The sequence below is a fragment of the Apis florea genome, unplaced genomic scaffold (genome assembly GCF_048593485.1).
Source record: "Apis florea isolate Af1SG1 unplaced genomic scaffold, ASM4859348v1 contig_3034_pilon, whole genome shotgun sequence".
Taxonomy (NCBI): Eukaryota; Metazoa; Arthropoda; class Insecta; order Hymenoptera; family Apidae; genus Apis; species Apis florea.
In genome coordinates this window covers 952,636-977,199 of record NW_028256693.1, presented here as the reverse complement: position 1 = coordinate 977,199, position 24,564 = coordinate 952,636, and the positions used below count along the sequence as shown (strand labels likewise).

Genomic DNA, 24,564 nt, shown 5'->3' with positions numbered 1-24,564 from the left:
TATCGGAGGCCAACCACCATTGTCCCCTTCCCCCCCCACGATATTTCGGATTCAAGCAGGGTATCTCGATAGTTTGCCTGATAGATTGGGGCGGGATAGTGTTGCTGACATAGCGATCTCACATCTGCCATCCCTTTTACTCAAGTTAAACGACTCGAGAAACGTGTTTCTCGGGTTATCACCGTGAGACGATAGATATTTTCGTATGCATTCCGTGATAAGCTTAGCGGGAAAAATTCTTCTATTCGAGGAATCGTGGAAGAATCGTGTGTGTATATGTATATATATATATTTACGTGATGAATATAGTGATATTTTCGAAATATAAAAGTTATTTTGGAAATAAATTTTTTTTTCTTTTTTTTTTACTATTTTATTTTTGCACGAAGAAGTTCTTCGAATTGGAATTGAATAATTTATGAGATATCGGTTCGAAAGAAGTATTCTTGAAAGAAGTGAAATATCAAAGTTTTTCGCGTATTTTTTTCACGATCTTTCTCTGTATATTTTTTGATCATCCGTAATCTACGTTTTAATTATTATATTCGTGTTAAATTATCGTGTTCCTTCGTGGTGAATGGAAATTCACGTAAAAGTTATAAAAAATGACTCGTTAGAACTGTTGACTTGAAATATTTGACATTTGACGAGCGCACGATAATGTTATTAATTAATGGTCCAAATATAATTAACGATGGAAAAATTATTAAATTTTTTTAAAAAAATCTCCTTAAAAATTTATTAGACCAACGTGTACGGGTAGAATTAAAATTTGTTTCGAAAAAACTCGGTCAGCCCTTGAAAAAAATTAAAAGAGGAGAACTTTTTTTCTTTCCTAAGGCTCATTAAAGTGTCGTGATGCATGTAAAAGATAACTTGGTAAACGATATAGAAAATATGCACGGTGAATGTTTATGAAAAGTTTCGTGTTTAAGAAGCTTCTATCATCGAGCCACTTTATCCCGTTTTTATCCACTATTTAGATTTTCACCGGATAATAATGTAGAAAGTGGATAACGTCGTAGAAAATGCACGCGTAGAAGGCTTACAGAGGCTTCATTTGCTCGAGAACTTTTTAATAAGTCTTGTCTTATCGAGCCGCTTTTATTACTATCTTTTTTGTCCTTTCTACTCGTACAATTTTCTTGTTCATTTCACGAGTTGATACTTTAAATAAATGATAATATTTTAAATTTTTTGACGTTCAAACGAATAAAATATATTTGATCGTGAAAATGTTTCAAATAATGAGGTTAAAATTTAAAAATTAATTCAAAAATGTATTTAAATTTTAATTTTTTAAAACTCTTTTTTAATAATTTTAATTAATTCAATCGTAAAATGTTTTAATTATTTAGAATTCTGATGTAAATTTCTGATGTAAAGATTTATTCATTTTTTAATTTATTCGTTTAATATTCCGTACCCTTTGACGTTTAAACAAGTAAAATGTAAACTTTTTTATCCTTAGGATCTCAAGCACGACAACTTTTTCTACAATTGAATATTTCACAGTATCTTTTTTCTTTATGAAATTTCTCTCTTATGTTAAAAAGCATTAATTCATAAATATTCGTCAATATCAATTTTAAATATTTCTCTTCACGTAGATTTCTGAAATTAATGTAAGGATGATCAATCACTCGAACGATGGAACGATCAAAAATATTAAAAGATGGATAAATCATTAACAAATCTTAATATTTTGATAGCCGAATAATTATCGATTGAATATTAATATTAGTAAATATTAGTATCGCGCAAAATACTTTTTGCAAGCAAGTCAAATCAAATCACTTTTCTTTCGTTCAATCGATCGAAGAATATTACAACGTCGAATCGGTATCGTTCGCTCGCGAAGGCCGTGAACGATAAAGTCTACGTGACCGATGATTTATTCGTTCCGTTCATTGTCATCAGCAAAACCGGCAAAAAGGCTATAATAAAAATTCTTATTGACTCGTTTTATAATCGATTACATTTTTTCGCGCGCCGTTGATTAGCCTTAAGGGGAAAAGAACGATGTATTTGTGCAGAACAGGCCTGAACCTCGTAGTAAGGTCGCGTCGATAATGTGATAATCGCTGACTCCGGTGACCCCCGATCTTGAAACGTTTATTTTTAGTCGATTCGATGGGTGCTCGGACGTGAAATTAGGTACTTTAGAAATTGCAACCATCTCGTCTATGAAATTTTAAGGCTGCTTGCCTCGTTACGATCCAATTGCAATATTTCAATATTGCAATATCGTACGATGTTAAAAAAATGTTCGTGCAATTTATGCGTAATTTCAAGATGTTACAATATTGTAATATCGAAATCAACAATTCGATAAGGTATTTCTAGATTAATTTTCTAACTCCTCGTTCCATTCTTCTCTCGATCTCGCTCGGGATTAGGAGTGAAATACCAGATTTAAAATTGTCGAGATTTGCAAGATGCGTATTACAAGAAATTCTATTTTCCGTTGTCGAGATTTGAATGTAATAAGATACGAATAAAAAAAAAAGAAAAAGAAAAAGGATGATAATAACATCCTCTTTATTCTTTTTTTCCACGTTTGTGATTTAATGATAATAAGAACGATTTTTAGAATGCAGAGAATTATTTTCGGCACGGTATGCTATCCACGTGAAGTAAGAAACGCAACATCGGTGCTCTTTTGTAAGAAAGGTCATGATAAATTACGATAAAGAGTCCTCCAGACTTGTGAACATTTCCTGTCACGTAGTGCTTCGCCATTTCTCCTTTTTACCGGATCCAGATTGGATTTAGCTCGAATGGAGTTTGCTGGTCACAGAAGATTGAAATTAATACTGATCCTCGTACAAGTTCAATCCTATTGGTCGACCGCGTTATCCAGATCAGAACTATCGTAGGGGGAAAAAAATCGAGTCTCTATTTCATCGTTATTAATACTTGTCTTTTTAAATCAACTTATCTAAACTGCCCGAAATATAACGTGTTCCGCGATTTTTTAAAAGATAAGAGGATAAAATTTGTTTCTCGATTCATTGAAGAAATTGAAAATAATATAATATCTTAATACGGATTAATTATTTGTCTTATTTTATGTAAGAAAAATTCATAATTCTAGATTCTAGGTCAGAAATATCTGTAGAGGTAAATTTTTCTCGAATATTTGATGTAATTATAATTAAATATTTCGTTAAAATTTATATTTAAGAAAGAACGTTCTTGATTTTTAAAACTCTTCATAAAATGTGCATAAATCTGCATACTCTGTAAAAATAATTTACTTCCCCTCGAGGGAATTATTCTTGTTTTGCTCGATACGTTTGAATCATTATAATTGATACTATATGACAGCAAATCAAACAGGGGAATGACTTTTTCATTGTTTCATAACGTTTATAAATTTTTATCGGACAGATATTGTTAACTTATTTTCGACGAGTTATTGAACCCTCGTGCTCCTTAAATAAAACTCCCGCCATTATTATAAAAATTTTCAGAACCGATAAGAATCGACAAACACAATATATCAAAATATCGATTGATCGATATTCAAAATCTACTTTCCTATTCTTTTTTTTAAATATTAATTATTTTAATTGAAACCTTCATTGATTGTTGTTTGATGTGACATAATATTCCAAAACTTTGAAAAATTAAAAATATATTGTAATCCCTCTATTTATGAATTTAAATTTTCAAATATTTCTGCACAACTTCCTAAATCTCTCACGAACATTCTAAACTTTAAGATTTTTCTCAATTCTGTTATTTTTCCTCTCCACTTTTCGCACAATACAAATTCATTTCGACCAATTTACAAACAACTCTCCAAACGGAATATAATACAAAGTAAAAAAATTTCATCGACAAAACCTTCCAACGAATCTAATAATCGAAATTTCTGGTTCTGCACGTTACGTTCAACGGTAAGCCGCGAATCCCGGTCAATTTTCCTCCTAGAAAACTCAGACGCAATCTCAAAACGAAATGAAACGATCCTTTCCAAAAGAATCTCGAGGCTTCTGTCGAGTTTCGAGCGAGCGGCAGAGACCTCGTAATGGGGCGGCAAATTAAATCGGTCGGACCACAATCGCAATTTCTCTCTCTCTCTCTCTCTCTCTCTTTCTCTGTCTTTCTCTCCTCTTCCATTATCCGATTATCAGAGATTCACCATTTGGTGTCGCGTAATCGCTCCTGGATCGCGAATGAAAATTGCAAGTGTCACGAGTGCTCGAAATTTCAGCCCTGTGGAAATGTTTCCGCGTTTCACGCGCTCGTGGAATAAATAATAATATCGATCGAACGATTCAATGGAGGATAGAAACATTCGAATTCGTTCGTGATAGAAATCACCGTAGAAACGGTGTATTCGTTGCATGACAGAAACAGGGATGGGATGGTATTATTTTTAAAAAAGTGTTGAATATGATGGATTTTGTACGAATAAGATTAAGGAAAAAACGCTGAAAATTATGAATTTGATTCTTATTACAGATTAAGAATGGAATGATTCGTTTTTGATAAATTTTCTCACTAGATTATTTATTAAGAGGGATGGAAATCTTCAAATTTTCTCATTATATTCTCATTTTCGATTTTGTTATTTTAAATATTTATTACTGTTTGATTCTTGCGAATACTGTGAAATAAGTAGTTACTTAAAAGATTCATATGCTTAATGATTTATTCATCTGGGGATCCCTAAATTTTCTTACTATATTATTCCATTTCTGTTGTGTTAAATATTTATTTCTATTTGATTTTTATGCATTGTTGCAAGCTACTTAGTAACTTAGGACACTCTTCATTCACATTTTCAGCTAAATAATTTATTTTCATTGTCTAGGGAAATTTCTAAATTTTCTCATATTATATTCCATTTTCATTATTTAAAAGGGGGAAGCAGAGATCATTTTATTCATGCGAAACACGTAATACGTAAAATTGGGTTGGCTTTATTCATCTTTGATTCCATGATTACGGTGGTTTCTGTTTAAGAAACGACCCAGTTAACAGGTTGAGCACTACGACCGCGTATATGCGATCGGTGAATGTCGTCAGTGTGGGCTATGGACGTGCTCGAGGTAGCACGAGGAAGCACGTTTTATCTATTTCACGTAATAATGATTTTACGTAATAGGAAAGTAACAATTTAAACGTTTCTGTTATATCTGATCGATATTTTACACGAAGGATAAGGACATCTCGATGACGATGATGGTCATCACAAATCGTGTGATATTTCTACCAAAAATATTCAACATTTAGAAGTGATTAATATGAAATATGAAACGAAATAACAATACCTTATATTGAGCAAAATCTATCCATTTCTTACTAATCTCGAGCCCAAGTAATTTTTTATTTTTTACAATAAAACAATATATTTTTATCCAACTTTCTCTAAAATCTAAAAAATTGGCACAAATTCAAAAGTGTGATTAGTTTAAAACTTTCTAATATACCAAACGCCGAATAAAATAGTAATCTATTCAGTTCAAATTCGATCTTTTCCCATTTAACCATTCTAAGATTTTGTACCAGAATGATGTTTAATGACAACGCAACCGAGCTTATATCGTATCTCGTCTGTTTTATTGGGAAGTAGGGACGTTCAGATCAAATCAATTTACCAAATGTCCGGTTGAACATGGGGGACCTGTAATCGTTTCAATGATATAGACCTCGTTCCAGCCGGTTATGTACCGCGAGATACCGTGTATTAGCGGCTCGGGGTGATTTTAGGTACACTCTTAATACCGTGTCGAACAAACAATTACCATGAATAGCCCTAATCACGATATTGCCGCTACCTTTTCACGAGGAATCATCGATTAACATTCATTTTTAGGGGACCATTCAGTTTCTGAAATTGCTCTTTCAGAAATGTGTTTCGATTGAGGATTTAAAAAATTATATATATATTTGTTGAGTTTTAAATAATTAAAGTATCTTGTAATTTTCAATCAATTTTTATATCGGTAAAAAAAAATATAGAATTAAAATATTAAGAATTGGCGAAGAAGATAAAAAAAAAAAAAATTCAGAAATTTATCAAATCCCTTTTCTTCGTTCTAAAATTATTGTACAATTAAGTTTCACGATTGAAAAGTGAAGGGAAAGAAAAATGTAAAGAATCATCACATCACAATTCTTCCGATTCAACCGTTTCACCATTTCACGGAGCAGCTTTTATCCAAATTATTCGGTGAAAAATAAATTAGAACCCGCCTTCGTGGGTTCCCTCATAGAGCTGAACGACTTCCTTAAGGATAATCGGTAAAGTCGGATATAAGAATAATCAAAGGGAGGTGAACATCTTCGAGGCGATACCATTTACGAGCCACTTTATCGATTAACTATTTCTGGGCGATGTGTCTTCATTACCGGAATTATAGCCGTTTAAAACGAAAGTTAGGTTAGATTGTGAGGGTAAGCCCTCGTGCGCACCAAGCTTTCCACCCGTAATTTACACCACTTATAATTCCCGTGATACATTGTTCCCAGCTTTCACGTGTTCATCGCGTGGAAAGGTACTACGGGGCTGCAACATCCGCTTGTCGCGGCTGCAATTATCTCCAAGCCAAGGGATGTAGTCTGCCTGTGCCGCCATCGAAAATTCATTTCTACCGTCACTCGAGACGCTTTTAAGCGGTCCACTGTCTTCCCGCCGGATTTTCCACGCGATTTTCCACCGCGATCTCCGTGAAAATGGAAAGGACGTGGGAAGAACGGAATTCTCCTAGATGGGGATTTTCCCCCTCGAAATTATATATCTGGGAGGGATTATTCAGTCAGAGAAAACGAAAACGAGTTTCAGAAGTTGATGATATCTTCGACTCTTTCAATTTCTTAACTTCAGGCTTGTTAAGAGGAGATTTTTTGGTAATTTTTTTTTTAAGTTGTTGCGGATATAAGAAATATTTGAAGAAGAATTTGTGGATAAAAAGTGGAATGTATATGTAAAATGTGTATAAAAGAATTTCAAACGAAAGGATTTTTAAAGAAAGTATTTAAAGAAAGAAAAAATATATATATTTCTTCTTTAAAAGAGCAGAGCACAATAAATTATTGATCATTGGATTTAAGCTAAGATTAACTTAAGATTGAAATTTTTCCCGACCAAGTTAATCTTCATTCAATATGGCGTCAAGTAGATCATGAGCTACGCCTCCCCCCTCCTAGCTTCTCTTTATTTCTTCATTTATTTTCAATTTAATCCCACGCGTATAATGTATATTTCCCCAATGGATTTCATATTTTAATAATATTGTACAATATTTTCATATAAAATTTTTCATCACCTTAAAGACGGATTCATCAATGTCAAATAATATAATTATTTATTCCTATAATTTATTATCTCTCTTTTCGTTAATATTCACTGCATTCTCCTTTACTCTCAAGCGATATTTCTCAACAAAAGTTGAAGCTTCCATTCTGGGAAACTTCTTTTATTCCCGAAACAAAGTCACAAATTTAAAGTTATTAGAAATTTCCATGAAATTGAAAATTGAACGAGGAAAAAGTAATCTGTCGCACAGATGTGACAACAGATTAACAACATTGTTTACATTGTAATCGAATATTCCGATCCCTAACGCGCGATAAAGTATATTTTCTTGATTCCGCGGGGCTCGATAAATCGGTGGAGCAGGCACCATAGGGGAAATTCGATCTGGAGGTAATCATGACGGGTCGTATGATAACAGTTCCCCGCTGCACCAGCGCACTACATTTATCCGGGACTAGTTTCGAACTGACCTTTCTAATTTTCCACGATCATATCTCGGAGGAAAGTGGAATTCTGATTAGCTCGAAATTACCGTCCATGGAACGAAATTTTATGTGGTGGAATATTACGGGGCTGGTATATGGGGGACTAGGTTTGCCCTTTCACCCCTTTTTGAAATTGGAATAAATTGTTAATTTCGACTCGTATCCATTGTTTCTCATTGTTTCTATTCATTTTATTTTTAGCTTGAAACGTATCAAATTATTAATTCCACTATTCGTATCTCATTCGTCTTACTTTTATTCGCTAATCTCTCATTTTTATACATAATAATATAATTTCAATTTTACAGAAGAAGTTTTTCTTCAAATCTTTAAAAATCCAAATGGAAGATCGAGGTTTAAAAAAAATTATTTTTGTACTATTTCCTTCATTACATTCGTTATTTCTCTTTTTATTGGAATCGTTCTAAAAATTTTCCGTTTAAATCAAAGTCGCGTGTTTTCCTTATTATTTCCTGTATTTAAACCGTGACAAGAACACACATATATTATTTATATATATATATTCATTATAACGTAATCGTTTGAAAAAATATTTTCATACCGCAGTTCTATTTCTATTGTTTAAACCGACATGAATTCTAACATTGTCTAGCGTCTGCGGAAGTAGGACAATAATAACGACGACCGACCATTGGTAATGATTCAAAGAACTCGCGGCCTAATCATTGTCCATCATCTTTCATCTAACTTCATCGACAATAGGACCGTGCAAAGTGGAGGAAGTCTCTGTATCATTGATCTCGGTGTTCGGTGTCACTCCTTTGTAAACACTCGTTTAGACTTGAGAGAGAAGCGAGAGAAAAAGAAAAAATGATCGAGGATGACAGAAATCGTTCGATTTCGAAGGATATACTGTTTATTTTGGGGAAAATTGCCAGTTTCGAAGTCTTGGGAGAAGCTTCGCGTGTCCTCAGAGACTCGACCCATTTCCTCCAATAGTATTCCATTTTCAAGATGGGACTTTGAAAAATTCACTCAACGATTCGTTCCTTTTCTTTTTTTTTTTTTTTTTCGTTTCGATTAATATTTATTTCATCTTTTTTTGTTTTAAGGAACCCTTATTAGGTAAAAAACTTAACCCATGGGAATATTGCTCTCCCTTTCAATAATGAAACGAGAATAAAATTTTATTTGAGGTGTAATACTTATTTGAAAAATACGTAAGAAAAAATTTGTAGTTACATTATAGAACGAAAACTTTTTTTTTTTTTTTGAAGATTTTATTCAAATATATTTTATATATTATATATCTTCTTAGATATTATTATCGTTCTTTAAGAGTTAAATTTAATAGGAGAAGATTGGAATATATTTTATAATGTGTTTATTTTTTAATTAAAAAGAAAAAACACACAGAAGAGACAAGATAGTTAATTACGATAATTTCTAGCAATAGTTAAGGAAGTATTAATTATAGTTGTTATTTCATGTCAAGTGTCTCCACGGTCGTAAATTATTCGATATTACTGCTTGATAAGTGTAGTGGTTTATACAGTGTTTTATGATCAACGCGGATGAAGATAGGAAACACGCAAGCTTGATGACTTCGGGAAGCAAGACACGTTGAAAAAGCTTTTTTCCTTGATGCATCGTTTCTATTGTCAGGATACACACACGTAAATCCATGACGGTAAGAACGTAATAATAAGTTAAATGTCACAATGATAAGTTTTACTTCGAAATAAAATATTGAACCGAGGACGAGAAAACGAAAACTTTATATATATATTTCTGTTATTACTCTATTATTTTTTTCTTGGAAATGAAAGAATGATAATAAAAAGAATAAAAAGAATTCTCTTTGAAAAATTATATCTTTTCCTGAAACTTTTAAAGTTGATAACAAAAAATAATGAAAACATAGAGAAACATAAAAAATTAAATAGAAAAATAAAAAAATTACGAATTATTTAAGTAGACATTAATATTTATTTTTAACTTGTGGATGAAAATATTCAAACGTTAAATCGCAGATATTATTTGTTACTTATTACTCCTTTTGAATTTTCTTTCGAGAGAATTACCAATCGGTCTCAAAGTTCAGACCATGATCTCTATGATTCTGATTCGAAGTTGTTTGCAAAGATAAAAACTCGTAAGTTTACGGGGTCAAAGATAATCGTACGAATCAATTTCTGTGTTATCTGTGAAGTTTTAAAAATCATTACATTGGTCGATTTTCATATCTATGTTTACAGCTCATGAATTGCTAAAAAAATTAACATTCGTTTGTCAACAATTAATATAATTATTATAAAAAAACCTATCTCATAATTCAAAAATTCAATCAACATTAATTATTAGATTAATCAAATCTTATTTTCCTCATTTTTCATTTTCATTTAATTCATGTCTTTCAATTCATGTCGTGTCTTCATGCCTTTCAATCTATACATATATACATATAAGATAAATAATCGATAATAATGTTGTGTACAATCTTTCATAATTTGAAAAATCACATATATATTTATTTTTAAAATAAACAATCGTTTAAAAAAATGTAGGAAGATAATTATTTCCAAGATAAGAATAAAAATACATAACCAGTACAGAAATTAGAATACAGAAGAAGAAACAAGCTATGTGCCAAAGCCATAGACGCAGAATACTCTAGTAGCCATTAGTAGAGTATACTGACGTCCATTGTGACGCAGCTTGCTCTATGAATAGTCGCTGCAGTTAAACTAGAACAAACATAACAAAAGACGAAAACCAGTCATTAGAACTAACCAAATACCAGGATCTTTATAAAAGAAAGAAAAAAAAAAAAAAAAAAAACGTACGTCAATCCTACAATAATCGACTAAAGAAAAAAAAAAGTTAGTGAAAGAAAAAAATTACTAGGATTCTCTTTCACGATCGTAAGAATAAACTGATATTTTTGCAAATCATTTAAATAGAAAATTATCAATTTTCTCTAAAGTATATAATAATAATAAAGTAAATAAAGAATTTTAGTAATATCAAATTGACTTGAAACAAAAAAAATTCTATAACTTCAAACTTATATTATCATATTTGTTAATTCACCAGAGGATGTAGAAAGAGAATTCCCATTTGAATAGTAATGAAAAGGATGGACTAAATTCATAAAGTAATTTACTCATAACCGAATCCTATCTGTTGAAATTAATTTCGACATCGGTCTGTCTTGTTAATCTCTCCATCCTTGACACGACCAATAACCTTTTGACATCAAGAAGTGAAAGCTCATTGACCCTTTCTATCAGGACACGTTTGGTCAAGAAATTCACATAAGATTTATTAGAACTATCTACTAGAATATATCTATCAAGTTCTTCTTTAGCAAGTAATTTCTTTAGCAAATAAGTTAAAAAAAAAAAAAAAATACTTATGCTTACTTAATTTAATAAAAACTTCATATTAATTTACTTAAGTCAAAGATTTTGCTTCAACGTGCAAAATAGACGATTTATTTTCTATGAAAAAAAATGTATAATAAATTTAATTATTCATTCATTTTTGCAAAAAAGACAGCGAAGTTATCTTAATAAAAATTCTATGATACTGTTTCAAGGAGTGGAGAGTGTGAATAATAAATATATATTTGGATTTATTTCACCCAATAATCCATAAATTCAATATTCTAATAAATTTCTCCATAATAAAACCCAAGATATATTGATAAAAAAAAAAAAAATTCATACCCAAACTGAATCGAAGAAACAAGTTCAAATATATCGCAATATATCTCGTAAACTTCTTTCGTTATAATCCAGTTCATTTCATACCTTGGAAATAATACGCACGGTTCGAATTAAATATTGTCAAAAAAGAAATGGCGCCTATCCTCACCGTCTTACCCGGCCCCGATACTCGCGTTTCTGCAAAAACTTTTATGCGAGATACGTATCTGCGAGGGTGGAACTTATTTACCTGGCACACAGAATTCCTGGGAGACTGCAAAGGGGTAGTTCCATGCATTTTAGAGGCGGTCGGGACTAGCTGAATAAACTTCTACCTGAATTTCGTTGCTGCGTGAGGGTACTCCTTCCCCTCGTATTGTGAATGGCCGATACCTCTTCTCGCGTAAATTGAATTTATCGCAAAATATTTCGTCAAACCTTCCATCTCCTCTTCGACTCCTTTCTTTCTTTCTTTCTTTTTCTAATCATTTATGGGTGAAACATCGTCACGAACGAAATTTTAGACAAATCAATCGAGTCATCGAATCATCTGAGCTATCAATCTTATTATATGAATTGGAAATGTAAATTATCTTCTTTTATAAATTAATTCATCGAACAGTTTCAAATCTTTTTCGTCAATTTCTTTTAAAAGGAAAGATAATTTTAAAATTTTTAATTTATATTGGAAATTATTCCATTATATACATATACAATATTATACAATATAGTGCAGAAAGAATACTTATAATGAAATCACGAAGCTGTGTAGCAGATCTTAAAATTAAAGTTGAATAAAAATCATTTTTGTTAGGAAATTTCGACTATTGTATTAGAAAAATATTGTTTCCAAAATTCTAACATTCGACGCGTATATTTTCTAGAAAAAAGAAAAAATGAACGAAACCATAACGAGTTCTTCCATTAACTGACCGAGAAATCGCATCTGATGAGAATTAGAATCGTATCGTGTGAAGAATCTGGTTATACGAACAACCTTGTGCCTCCCACAAGTTCGTATAAACAGAGTTTCTACGAACTACGTATATTTCATCGTCGTGTTTTGTCGCGCAGTAATGGAGGCCGGGAAAAAAAGTTTTCACGAGACGACGTAACGAGTTTCAAGTTCGAGTGTATGGAGTTACGTCCTCGACATCCTGTGCGGCGTATGGCCACGTGAAAAATTGATGGATCATGATGGGGGCGTAGAGACGTTGTTTATCACGCCGTTAAAAAAAAAAAAAGAAAATGTTTTGGTCGCTGCATGGATGCGCGTGTTCCTATTCAAGGGAGGAAGTTGATAGGTAAGGGTCGTTTCGAGCGTGAAGTTCAAGCGCGGCTTCAAAATTTGAAATCTTTGAAGAAGTATGCGAGAAGTGTTGATTTCAAGTAGAAAGATATATTCGTATATTCCTTTTGGAAGTATCAGTTTATTTATAGGATTATATTATATTATTTAAATTTTCTGAGATAACCGAATCTTATATTTTACGTAATAATAAAATGTAATACGTGTAATTCCGTTTCAATATTTGCAATCATATTTTTACAAGAATTTTTTCTGTAGAAGTTTGATTATCAATTTAACGAGACATAACATTTATTATGTCTTATTTTGATAGCACGGAATTAAATTTAAATTAAGAAGAAAATGATATAAAATAAATATTTCTAATCTTTTTTTTTTTTTTTAAATTGGATTCAACTACCGATGAAATTGAATTCGATTTTGAATTGGGATTCGTTTGATCACGAACAAACCTTCGACTAATATAGAGATAACGAAGTTTTCGAGAGAATTAAGAGATTCGAAGTCTTTTAAAATTCTATTACGCTTCCTTTTAGTGGTTATACTTGTCATACCGAAATACTTAAAGAACTTGGCAAATATCGTTAATGTTCAAGTCAATTAACGATAATTTTTGTCAAAGTATTTCGCAAATCGAATCTGAAAGAATTCTGTTGTTATCGGTATTTCTTATTTTAAGATTACTTTAAGATTAAAACACATTTTCTAAGAATTATTTGAAACAATTTTACATCGTTTATTTAAAATTTATCATTTCAACGCGATACTGATATCTTTGAAAAAAAAAGTTGGAAAAAAACTGATGATTGTTTATCTATTTATATTTATAAATCTTTTATCGGTTTATAAAAATAAAAATAAATAAAATGTATGCAATATTCGATATCATCCACGAACGATATTGGCTTCGATTTGTAAATTATTTTATTAATATTATATCATACTTCAGATATTAAATGTGTACGATATATATAATCGCTTCTTTTCAAGTAAAAATATATATTTATCAACTTTTCTGTATGTAAAAAAGCATATATTTCTATTAAAAAAAATTATACAATATACATCTTTTTTATGATTTAATGACGAGATGGTAAATTTTATATAGAGAATTTTAATGAACATACCATGATTTCTTTTTGTCTTATTTTCGTTGTTTCTCTTCTATTATTTTCTATATTAAAGGAATTAAAAATTTTTCGTGTCTAAACAAGAAATCTTTGCAAATGAATCAAGATGAATTTCTATTTTAAAGAAGAAAAAAATCTAAAATTTTTAAACATGTTCTTTAAAACAGAATCCTTAATGATAGTAAAACCACTTAAATTGTAGCTCTATCGAAGAAATCGTTTATGGTAAAAAAAGGATCGCTGCTTTTCCCTTTATGAGATTCTCAGAAGCTATCAAAAAACTTGCCAACGCGAGCGTGTCATTTATCTCTTAATTCGCCAGTTCATCATTTTTTTGTGATTAAAGAAAATTCTAGTTCATTTCATAAAAGGTCAATATTTTTCTTTGATAAAATTACTTCATCACTTTATCAACTGTCTTCTAATCAATAATAATCCCTTCTCTAATCTCTCTCAACAATACTAATACTCTAAAGATTCTATTTTTGAGCTAAATTCTCTTCCATCTTTTTGAATAGATAGATAGAAATTATAACTCAAAATTTTGTAATTAATCAAAATGTTATTCAGGATTTACTGTTTATAATTTTTAATTAAGAGAATAAATTATATATATATATATTATTAAAATTTAAAAATTATCTAATCAGAATATTATCTAATTATTTATGTATTAATAAGAAAATCAAAATCAATCGTTTCATTTTTTAAATTCATTTTTAAATTAAAAATTTTTTTTTGCAGTCAACAGAAAGTAATCTTTAAAAAATAAAATTTCATTAAATAAAGTCAAGGATAGGATTAAAACTTATCCCTCAAGTACAATGGACCATGCTACAACGCGGCAACAATGAATGTGGATTGTTCGACGATTATTATATTACTTTCAATTAAATTTTTCTTGCCTAAATCATCGTACTGGGTGCTAACATTGTTGTAGATAGCGAGCACGAAACGTATTTCGAGCCTAATAGGATGATACATCTTGAAGTAATTTTTAAATACTAATTGTATATTTGTTACAAATTTTTTTTCTTTTTTGAGATTACACATTCCATTTCGAGAATTAGGCTCAGCTTCCTCTTTTTCTACAGTTCCATAATATAATCCATATAATATAATATTATGCATTTATTTATTAAAAACAAAATTCGCCCCAAAAGGGTTAATATCCATAATAACGAGGTTTTGAAACTAATTATTTCGTTGTAGCATATTCCACTGTATAAAGTTAACCCTTTCACAATGAATCTCCGAGAGAAACTGAGCCAAACTGCAAACAATAGTTACACAAATTTTGCTATTCGAAATGTTACTACGCAATCATTAAAACTTGGCCGATATGAAAGGGTCTGATATGATATGAACTTCAAAAGAAAAAGAAAAAAAAAAATTCGATTACGAAAGAATAATTATTTTCCAAATCATTTCTCATAATATATATGCTCAAGTCAAAGAATATATACTCAAGAAGAACTGGAAGGAAAATCAGTTTAAAAAATTTCGATCGTACAAAATAACATAATCATTATTTTCCATTAGTTTGTTCTTGAATTTTTTTTCTTCCAGCAATATTATCGAAAGGGAGAAAAAGAAATTTTCGAGAAACGAGTATATATATATATGTGTGTGTTGTGTGTGTGATCGTACATCTCGAAGGGTCGGAACGTTAAGGGGTACTTACGGGCCGATTCGGTAACCGCGAAAAATAGGAAAAGGCAGGCGAAGGCCGTCCCCGTGAGTCGAGGTGGATGCCCCATGACAATCCTCCTCGGTTAGGCAGAAGAGTCTCGAGTTATATGTATCACTCTCGGCACAATATCAGCTGGGACACGATGCGGCCACGAGAGAAACACCACAAAAGCATCGATGCTTTTCTTCGTGCGTGCTTTTATGCTCTCGCGGCCCCCCTCTCGCGGCTCGCTTGTCCACGATAGACATTGGCATACGGTATGTACTCTATTCATCACGTTGACACTGAGATAACGAGATCCAGCGGCGGGTCGTATAACGAAACGAGTGAACGCGTGATGTGATGTTTGTGTCAGGTTTTCTTCGACGTTCGTAGAGTCGGATGGATTTAGAACGTTATAGTTACGCGACAAATGAGTAATCGATGCGATCAACGATTAACGACGTGTTTTCCAATTCGATCGACGAAATTTAAACTGTAGAGTTGTATCGAAATTTCGTGAATTTTAAGTTCATTTTAAGAGAGTAAAAAATGTAGATATCGTTGACATTTGTAACAAGAATTCGTTGATCGGTAACGAAATTGGCGAAAGGTTCAAAAATAATTCTAATTCTAACAATAGTGTAAATGCATAGCAATTGTGGATTAAATAAAAAAAAATGGAAGTTATTGTTTTTAAAAATATTTCATAACTCATTAATTAAAGAATTACGTAGAAAGATATTTGCGATAATTTTAAATTGAAATACTATTGTTGCTATCAAAATATACATACATATATATCAATGAATTTGTTATGGAATTTAAATTCAAGTTATATTGAATTTCCTGTCGTTTAAAAAGTAAAATACAACTTATACAATTACAAAAATAAAGTAATAAATTAAAATAAAAAATAAAATAATAAATAATAAATTTAAAGAGATAGATGTGTACGCATACATATCTGCAAAAAAAAAAAAAGAAAATGAAAAATGAGTATTACATTGCTAATAGAAAAGAGACATAAGCGTGAAACGATACGAGTCGAGGGATGACTGTACACCACTATCTGACACCGTGCACGTTCAGAGGTGTAATCCTTTGTGTTCGAAACAGCTGATCGTTCCATTTTCGTGTAATTTATTATTATACTATTACTATTCGTCATTCGTTTGCCATTTCATCGTGCACAAACTAGTTTGAAGAATAATTACGAGTTCCTAGGTGTTGTTTTCTTTTTTTTTCTTTCTTTCTTTCTTTTTTTTTTTTTTTTTTTATTTGGGAATGAAAGAGGCCGAGAGAACGATCGTAATGGGTGATTTAGATGGCTTTGGTACGACGGTTTTGGGGTGCAGGTGTTCCGTGGGTTGGAATTTTATGGCCTGGTCGGGGTAGGGGAAGTAGATTGCTTGGTCGCTCGTGGAGGAATGAATTTTGTTATTTTTCCAGGTGCGATTAGCGAGGAGAATTATTGGAAAATGGGGAATTGTGCATGTTGGAATAGAGTGAAATTTCTGATAAAAAAGATCTCTTATAAGATGAAATGTAAAATATAAGTTGAAGGGACAAAGATACTTTAAATATTTAATGCAATGGAAATAAATAATTCAATAATAATTATTATTACGACAATATTATATTATATTATGATTTAATTAATAAAAATCATTTATTGAAAATTAATAACAATATTATTGCGGAACCAATTGTTGACTCGAGCATTCGCGAATTAATTGGATACTTCAAAGATCGGATATATATATATATATATATACACACATGATTTTCTCTCATCGAAACACTTTTTTTCTTTTTGTATATCGTTATAAAGAGCTGATTAATTTCTTTCTCTAAGAAGATCCTTCAGAAATAATATCCGATAATCGATAACCATTGCAATAACGTTGCAAATTTATATTTCATAGAACATAGCGAATGATTCATTTTCAAACAAAAAGATAAACGATGATTTCGACCTGCGCTAATCTTAAACGAGTGAACTGACTTGTGCCGTTGAGTTTAATTTTCTAAATCGCTAAAATCATTTATATAATTCATTCGAGATAATACGGATATTATCAATCTTTATCGCTATTTATATTTGTATATTAATTCATATGTTATATGACATAATGGAATATTCTTGTTTGACATTATGTAACTTCAAGGGCGATCGATAAAAATTTAATGTAGGTCAGGATCTTTAGATGTTTTTTAATAAGATATAAAGTGATAGTTGAATAATTTATTCATTAGTGATCTTAACTCTGAATGAAATATTACTAGAATTTTATTTTCATTTAAAAATGAAAATTTTTTTTTTATAAAGTATACAAAGATTTTTCTTAGATATTTGTTGAATCATAAATCTCAATATAAAGAGCTAATGAAATTAATCTTTCTTCCAAACTTCAATTACAAATAAAATCTTTGAACTCAATTTTAAATATGCAGTACTTATATATGTATACACTTTTTACCTTAAAACATTTTTTAATTATTAAAATATTACATAACAAGTTCAAAAAAAATATTCCTTGCAAAAAAATTCCTTGCTTGTTAGATTGAATATCAGATCTGATTTCAAATCCTTACAGAATTACATAGAGTTGAAAAATAAAAATGGAAAAATGAAAAAATGTAGAGCATTTTTTATATAGGACATTTCAACTTGAAAAAGGCTTGAAACAAATCATGAGTAAACATCAATTCTGTAAAGTAGTTACAGTGGAAGACTTTATGAATGAAATCGTGACCTCTACAGGATTAAATGAACACCATAATTCCCTTTGACCTTTCTTTTCCTTATGTAACAACGTTCCCTCCTACGTAGAATTTTCTTTCCTTTTTTTCCCTTTTTTTTTTTTTTTTTTTTTATCTTTTTCTTCGTCTCTTTTTCGAAAGAAATCGAAATAGCGTAACAGATAGTGAACGAGGCTTAGAGATGTAAGATAATTTTCCAACTGTTTCAAGCATAATTGCATTGCATCGGGCTGGAACAGGCGGGAATCGTCGAAAGAACTTCGTTAATCTTTGGGTAAAGAGATCCAGTTAAAAGCGAACTTTTTTGCATAATTCATCTTTAATTAATTTATCAAAGGCTCCGTTTAACATTGTACATCTTTTCTTCCTTTTTTCGCTTCCTATCTCCTCCTCTCTTTTTGTGCCTTACACCGTGGATTCGTCTCGTAGTCTATTTCCAAATGAAAAAAATTTCATTGACACCAACTTTTCACGTATATTTAGAATTTAATTAATTTATCAGGATATTCAGATTCGAATTATTTTTTTTTCATCCTCGAAAAGAAACAATTTCACATCTGAGATGGAATTTCGATGCAATTCCTCGTTGAATGAAAGTGAAAAATATTTCAGAAATTAAATCGCAATATAATAGTATCATCGGCAGGAATAAATTGGAGATCCAATCGTAAATACTAATTGAATTATCGATGAAATTTATTAAAAGCCTGTTGTGACATAGTTAAATATAAAATATTTAATATTTATTAGATTACAATGAAATTTTAATATTTTTTTCAATATTCGATACGATAAGATCCTAAATTCGTCTTATTCATTGCATTTTGATGTATCGAAATGAATATAAATTTTATAAATTTTTCTTGTAATAAAATCTTATCGTACGAATAATCGTAAATAGAAGTAAATATAACTCTTTTAACTTTTGAAACAGATTATAAAAGTCATAATTAAATTTCGAAATTCAAAAAAATTTTATTATTACAGTATGAATGCAATTTATTCAATGCGTTATATAAATATGTATAAATATATCAAAAATACCTTGAATACGCGACTAAAGTGAATCTAATCTACCGATAACCCCAGTCTTATTTTTTTTAATAATCATCGGTTCAAATATAGAGTATTTATACGACTTGAGTTTCGATTTATTTCCACTAGTCTTTCATCGATCGATCCATTATTGAATTATCATTTTATTTTTAATACGATTGTTATAGAATATTATTTATTTCTATGTAATGATAATAGAAGAACGTTGATTGTTTCAAGAAGAATGCATCATTTGCTGCAAGTGATATAATTATTTTTCAATTATTAACTTATTAAATTATTAAAAAAATAAACTTGGAAAATATTGTAACTCGTGTCATATTTGTTTTAAAATCATTATTTTCGTATTATTACAATATTACAACAAATACATATTTATAGCTACGATTATTTTTATTTAAAACGAATTTGTCTTATCGAAAGTGAAATTAATTATAATTTATGATGTAACCTTTCAAGATTTCAAAGGAGGTTTTATTTAATTTTTTCTTAAATTCTAATTTTTTATAAATATTATTAAAAATACTTCCAAAATGATCATAGTATATCTCATATAATTGGTTCAAAAATTTTTCTTAATTATTTAAATCGATACAAAAAAAATCTAAATTTTTTTCTTCCTATTGCTACGTATGACGAGAAAAAAAACGAGAAATTTGATTATTATGATGCATCTAGTGCTCTTAGATTGATACATCGTCCAATAAAAGTGAATTCGATTCATTTTCAAACAAGTTTAATATCTATATTTCCGAATTTATTCCGACTTAAAATCTGTTGTGTTCTTCGAGTAACGAAGAAAAAATTTGTCACATAGATTATCGTTGATTTTAAAGGAAAAACAGGATTGCTCGTATCAATTTCGAGCAATTGAACATATGAACATTCGACGCGTAAACATGGCTAAAGATAATTAAATGAGACAGACTCGGGCAAATTTGAATGGAAAATTATCAGTAAACGAATTACTCATTGGTTTGCAGTGGCGACAATGACAATGCGGAAAATAACGGACTTTAACTCGCAAACATCGCGATAATGCCCCACGCAGTATCCGTATGCAATACAAATGCAATATAAAATTTCTCACACATTTAATATATATATATATATACATAAAACGCGTATACTTTATCAGTTATAATTCCATCTTATCAATCATTATTTTTAATAATAATAATATTCTTATTATATGATTCTTATTAAAAACTTTTCTTATTAAAAAAAATTTTTTTAAATTTACTCCACAATAATTACAATTCTTGCAACAATTTATTCACCAATTCTCGTATCAATTATCAATTGTATAATTCAGAAATTAAAACTTCTATCAACGATATATATTTACAATTTACAATAAATTTTTCCTTCCTCTCTCTCTCTCTCTCTCTCTCTCTCCCCCCCCCCCTCCCCCCAATAAATATCTTCAATTGAACTCGAGCAACAACGTTTCTAACGTCAATCAAGAAATTAACACGAGCCGGTTGACATTTCAATTGTTTGCCGAAACAAATTCGAGATCGATCCGATTTATCGGTATACGGAGAAACGTTGAATTCGTGAGTGACGTCAACCCAATTCCACACCGTTCAAAAATGTCACCGCGCATAATCCGTGCATTCCTTTTGCATGGTCGCACGCGTTATTAACATATCACCGGTGCCGGATGGGGCCTCCCTACCGGAAATGGATTGTATGCCACGCTTCGAGCCCCGCGCCAACAGCCATTCCCTATCCAGAATATTGTTTTGATAATCCTCATTTCACATGTTTGCCGAGAATCTGTCACAACCAGTGGCTGCGGCAATGGATTATCATATACATATATCCTGTGATATCGTGTTTGCAAATGGAGGAAAGTTCTTGCCCGGTTGTTTCGATCGGTGATCAATTGCAAATAGAACGAAGATATTTGAGATCAAAACACCGAATTGAGATGGATCGAGTGAATTTGCACCCTTATTGAATTTTCAATATTGATGAAAGCAGACATTTTTTTGAATTTTTTTTTGTTGTGTTTTGTTGTCTCATATATTCGAAGTTTAACAACAATTTGACGAAACAGAAAAAGAACATCGAGTTTTTGAGGGACTGACTTCAATCTTTAGTCGTAAGTTCAGCCAGGAACTTACTCTTTTTTAGAGAAGAATCTTTATTTTGTTATTTGCTACACGATATAAAAATATCTTTGAAGAAAAAATTATTCAAAAAATTTACTTTGATAATATCTATCTGAAGGTTACTCAAGTTTTATTTTGATGAAATCCTCATATTTTTATATTATTTTAATCAATTTCAATATTATTTGTATTGTCGATAAAATAGTCCAATAATTCAAAGTTTTATTAATTAATGAAAGAAGAAACCCTAAGAAAATATAAAAGTGATAGAATACAGTTTATCATAATACTTGGACAATTTTTATGTCCAATCCTCAATACGTATCGAATGTACGTATTAAATTCTAAACAAGTTTGATTTTTCCCTCTCTTCTTGAGAAAAATTAACAATAGATATCTCTATTTTCCTTCCTTCTATCAATCCAAGGAAACAAAACGTAATATGATAGAAGAAAGAATTCTTTTCACATGATAAATTATTTTAAATCAGCAGAATTAAGAAGTCAAAAGATTAATTACTCATTGATTTTTCAATTGTCACTGCGAATCACAATTGTCGCAATTGTATTTGCATTCTGTCGAATTCGAACTTGAATAAAACTGAATATCAAAGCGATTCACGATATTGGCGAGCTGACAGGCGTTACCAAGCCTCGTGCAACCAGCTTAGAAGAAGCGATAACATTGTGACCGTTGCTCCGTTGCAAATGTGAGAAAAAGAAATGGTCTTCGAGTCAAGAGTCCATCCTGGATTACGAGTATTCCTCATCATAAATATTTCGTTCAACCCTCCGTTCTTTTGGATATATTTATTTTGATCATCACGTATGAAAATGAATTTTTAAACATCTCTGTGATTACCGTTTCGATTACTATCAAAGATATTTTTTTAATGAGTTGATTGTATAATGGGATAGAGATATTGGTAAACGATTCGAAATTTTTCTGAAATTTTTGTGATTTAAATATTGAATCTTTTGAACGGGTAACAGTAATGGATTTAAAGTAATAAAGTGAAATTTATTTTTGAAAGATCGTTGACACATTCGCAAAACGTCAAATAAAAATCGATAGAATAAGCAGTTCAAGAATTTCTTTCAATTTTTGAAAGGCTAGAATATCGAGTAATTTTTGCAAACAAAATGGATCTAAGAATATTACATCATTGATAAAAATATCAAGATTAAACACAAAATAAATATCTTCTCAAGCAATCTTCGTATTTTTTTGCAATGGTCGACTTCAAATAAAAATTAACGAATATTACAAAAGTAATCCTAAATTTTTTCCAAATTTTTAATATTCTGGAGCATAAAAAGACAAAAATTCAAAATATAAAACTATCAAAATAAAGATAAAGATATAAGATATCGGAAAAGGTTTAAGTTTACGTAGAAAATGAATTTTCCTTTGGTCACACTGTCAGGAGTATATATCGATCTTAAAGAAAGAACCATCACCCCAAAAGATAAATTTTCATCGAGCAGAGTTATTCAATTTCGTTCGACGATCGATTCACGATGATCTCCTTCCACCCTCAGGGAATCGACTGTGTATTTTCCTCTTTGCGGATTTCTATCGCGAGCTGCTTGTTCCTTGATCAAAGGGATTTCCTAGATGTATCGTTGAAAATCGTGTTACGGATCCTCTGTGTCGTCGCGTTTTCGAGGGGACGCCAAACAAACAGCAACACCGGTCCTTTGTATCTTTTGATTAAAAGCCGATGGACGAGCGTAACCGATGCATACACCACGCCGTTATCCTTGTGCCGTGGGTAAAAAGAGGAACGGAGAGTGTGATGAAAAAGAATGGTTTCGAGAGGCTAGAAGCACGAAACTGATACCATTTCCGGCCAGTTTTGCGATGATATTACTTTTTAATCCTCCCAGTGATCGATCTTGAGTCGTTAAAAAGTAATTAATTATTTTTATATATATATATATATATTTTTTTTTTTCTTATCGAAAATATTTTCCGTTTCAGTATCAAATTGTTAATCATATAGTTATATATCACATAGAATTTCGATATAAATTATTTCTTTTTTTTTTTTTGAGTTTTTTGTCAATTTTTGAAATAAATTATTGTTATTAGTGGTATAATTATGTGTAATTTTGATAGGAAAGGAAAGGTTGGTTATAAATATTGGTGTTCTTTACATTTTTTTTTCTTTTTTGATGAAGTAATTATTTTCTTCAAAATCCTTTGTTTCATTTTTGTTAATATGCAATTTTTGATACAACGTTACGCGTAATATTTATCGAGAAAAATTATTTTTTGAAAGAACAAACGATAGATATATAAATAGACTCGGCCAACCGTATCGCTATCAATCGAGGTGTGTAATCTTCTGAATTTTTGTCAAAATATTTAAATATAAAAACGTTCGTATACAGTCATATTTTTTATATAACTGATTCGAATATTGGATATATATGAAATATTATTTTAATATATTAAAAAGGAAAAAAAAAACAATATGTTTCATACACTTCTTACTGTTCGAAATAATAACGCATAACTCGTTGTGGATATACTTAATCTTCGTCGATTAAAATGTAATGAAACGTTCAACACGATCCATTTCCAAGTTGCACATTTTCCAATATGATAATGCAATATCATATATTTCCAATAAAATTATTAAAATTCATTAAAAACCAATCTACAAGAAACGTCACGTTAAAATCTTTTAAAACTTAGTAACTTAACAATATTCCCTTTGTTACGATACGTGTTTACATATGCATGTATGTGCCACGTACATGTTTAATTATTCCATTCAATACACGTTTAAACACAACGTCCAAAGATTTTCCTATTTAATTTGTCATTCTCGTTCTCTTTTTTCTTTTTTTTTTTTTTTATGGAAATGTTCCCCCTCAAGATTTATCTCCACGTAAATTGTACTCCTATCTTCGATCGGCAATTAAACTTGGGAAGTTTTCAAATCTCAATGTTAAGCATTTTTTACGATCGTAAACGAACAATCGCCCCCGTTGTCCCAGAAACTATTGACAAAGGAAAGTGCCGATATGCGATTTTTATTGTTCGTCCCAATATTATGTTAGTGATATCAGTG

General features: G+C 30.5%; 2 protein-coding genes across 2 annotated transcripts in view; one reads left to right on the top strand and one right to left on the bottom strand.

The window, feature by feature from the left end:
• apolpp (retinoid- and fatty-acid binding glycoprotein apolipophorin) overlaps positions 1–15,736 on the bottom strand; it is a 35,413-nt gene extending 19,677 nt beyond the window's left edge. Inside the window, exon 1 of the mRNA XM_003691446.4 lies at positions 15,553–15,736. Coding sequence (XP_003691494.3) covers positions 15,553–15,628 — 76 coding nt within the window. The 5' untranslated portion in view covers positions 15,629–15,736. The remainder of the gene's footprint in view (positions 1–15,552) is intronic.
• jeb (low-density lipoprotein receptor domain-containing jelly belly protein) overlaps positions 1–24,564 on the top strand; it is an 89,945-nt gene that overhangs the window by 2,139 nt on the left and 63,242 nt on the right. The window lies entirely within an intron of this gene.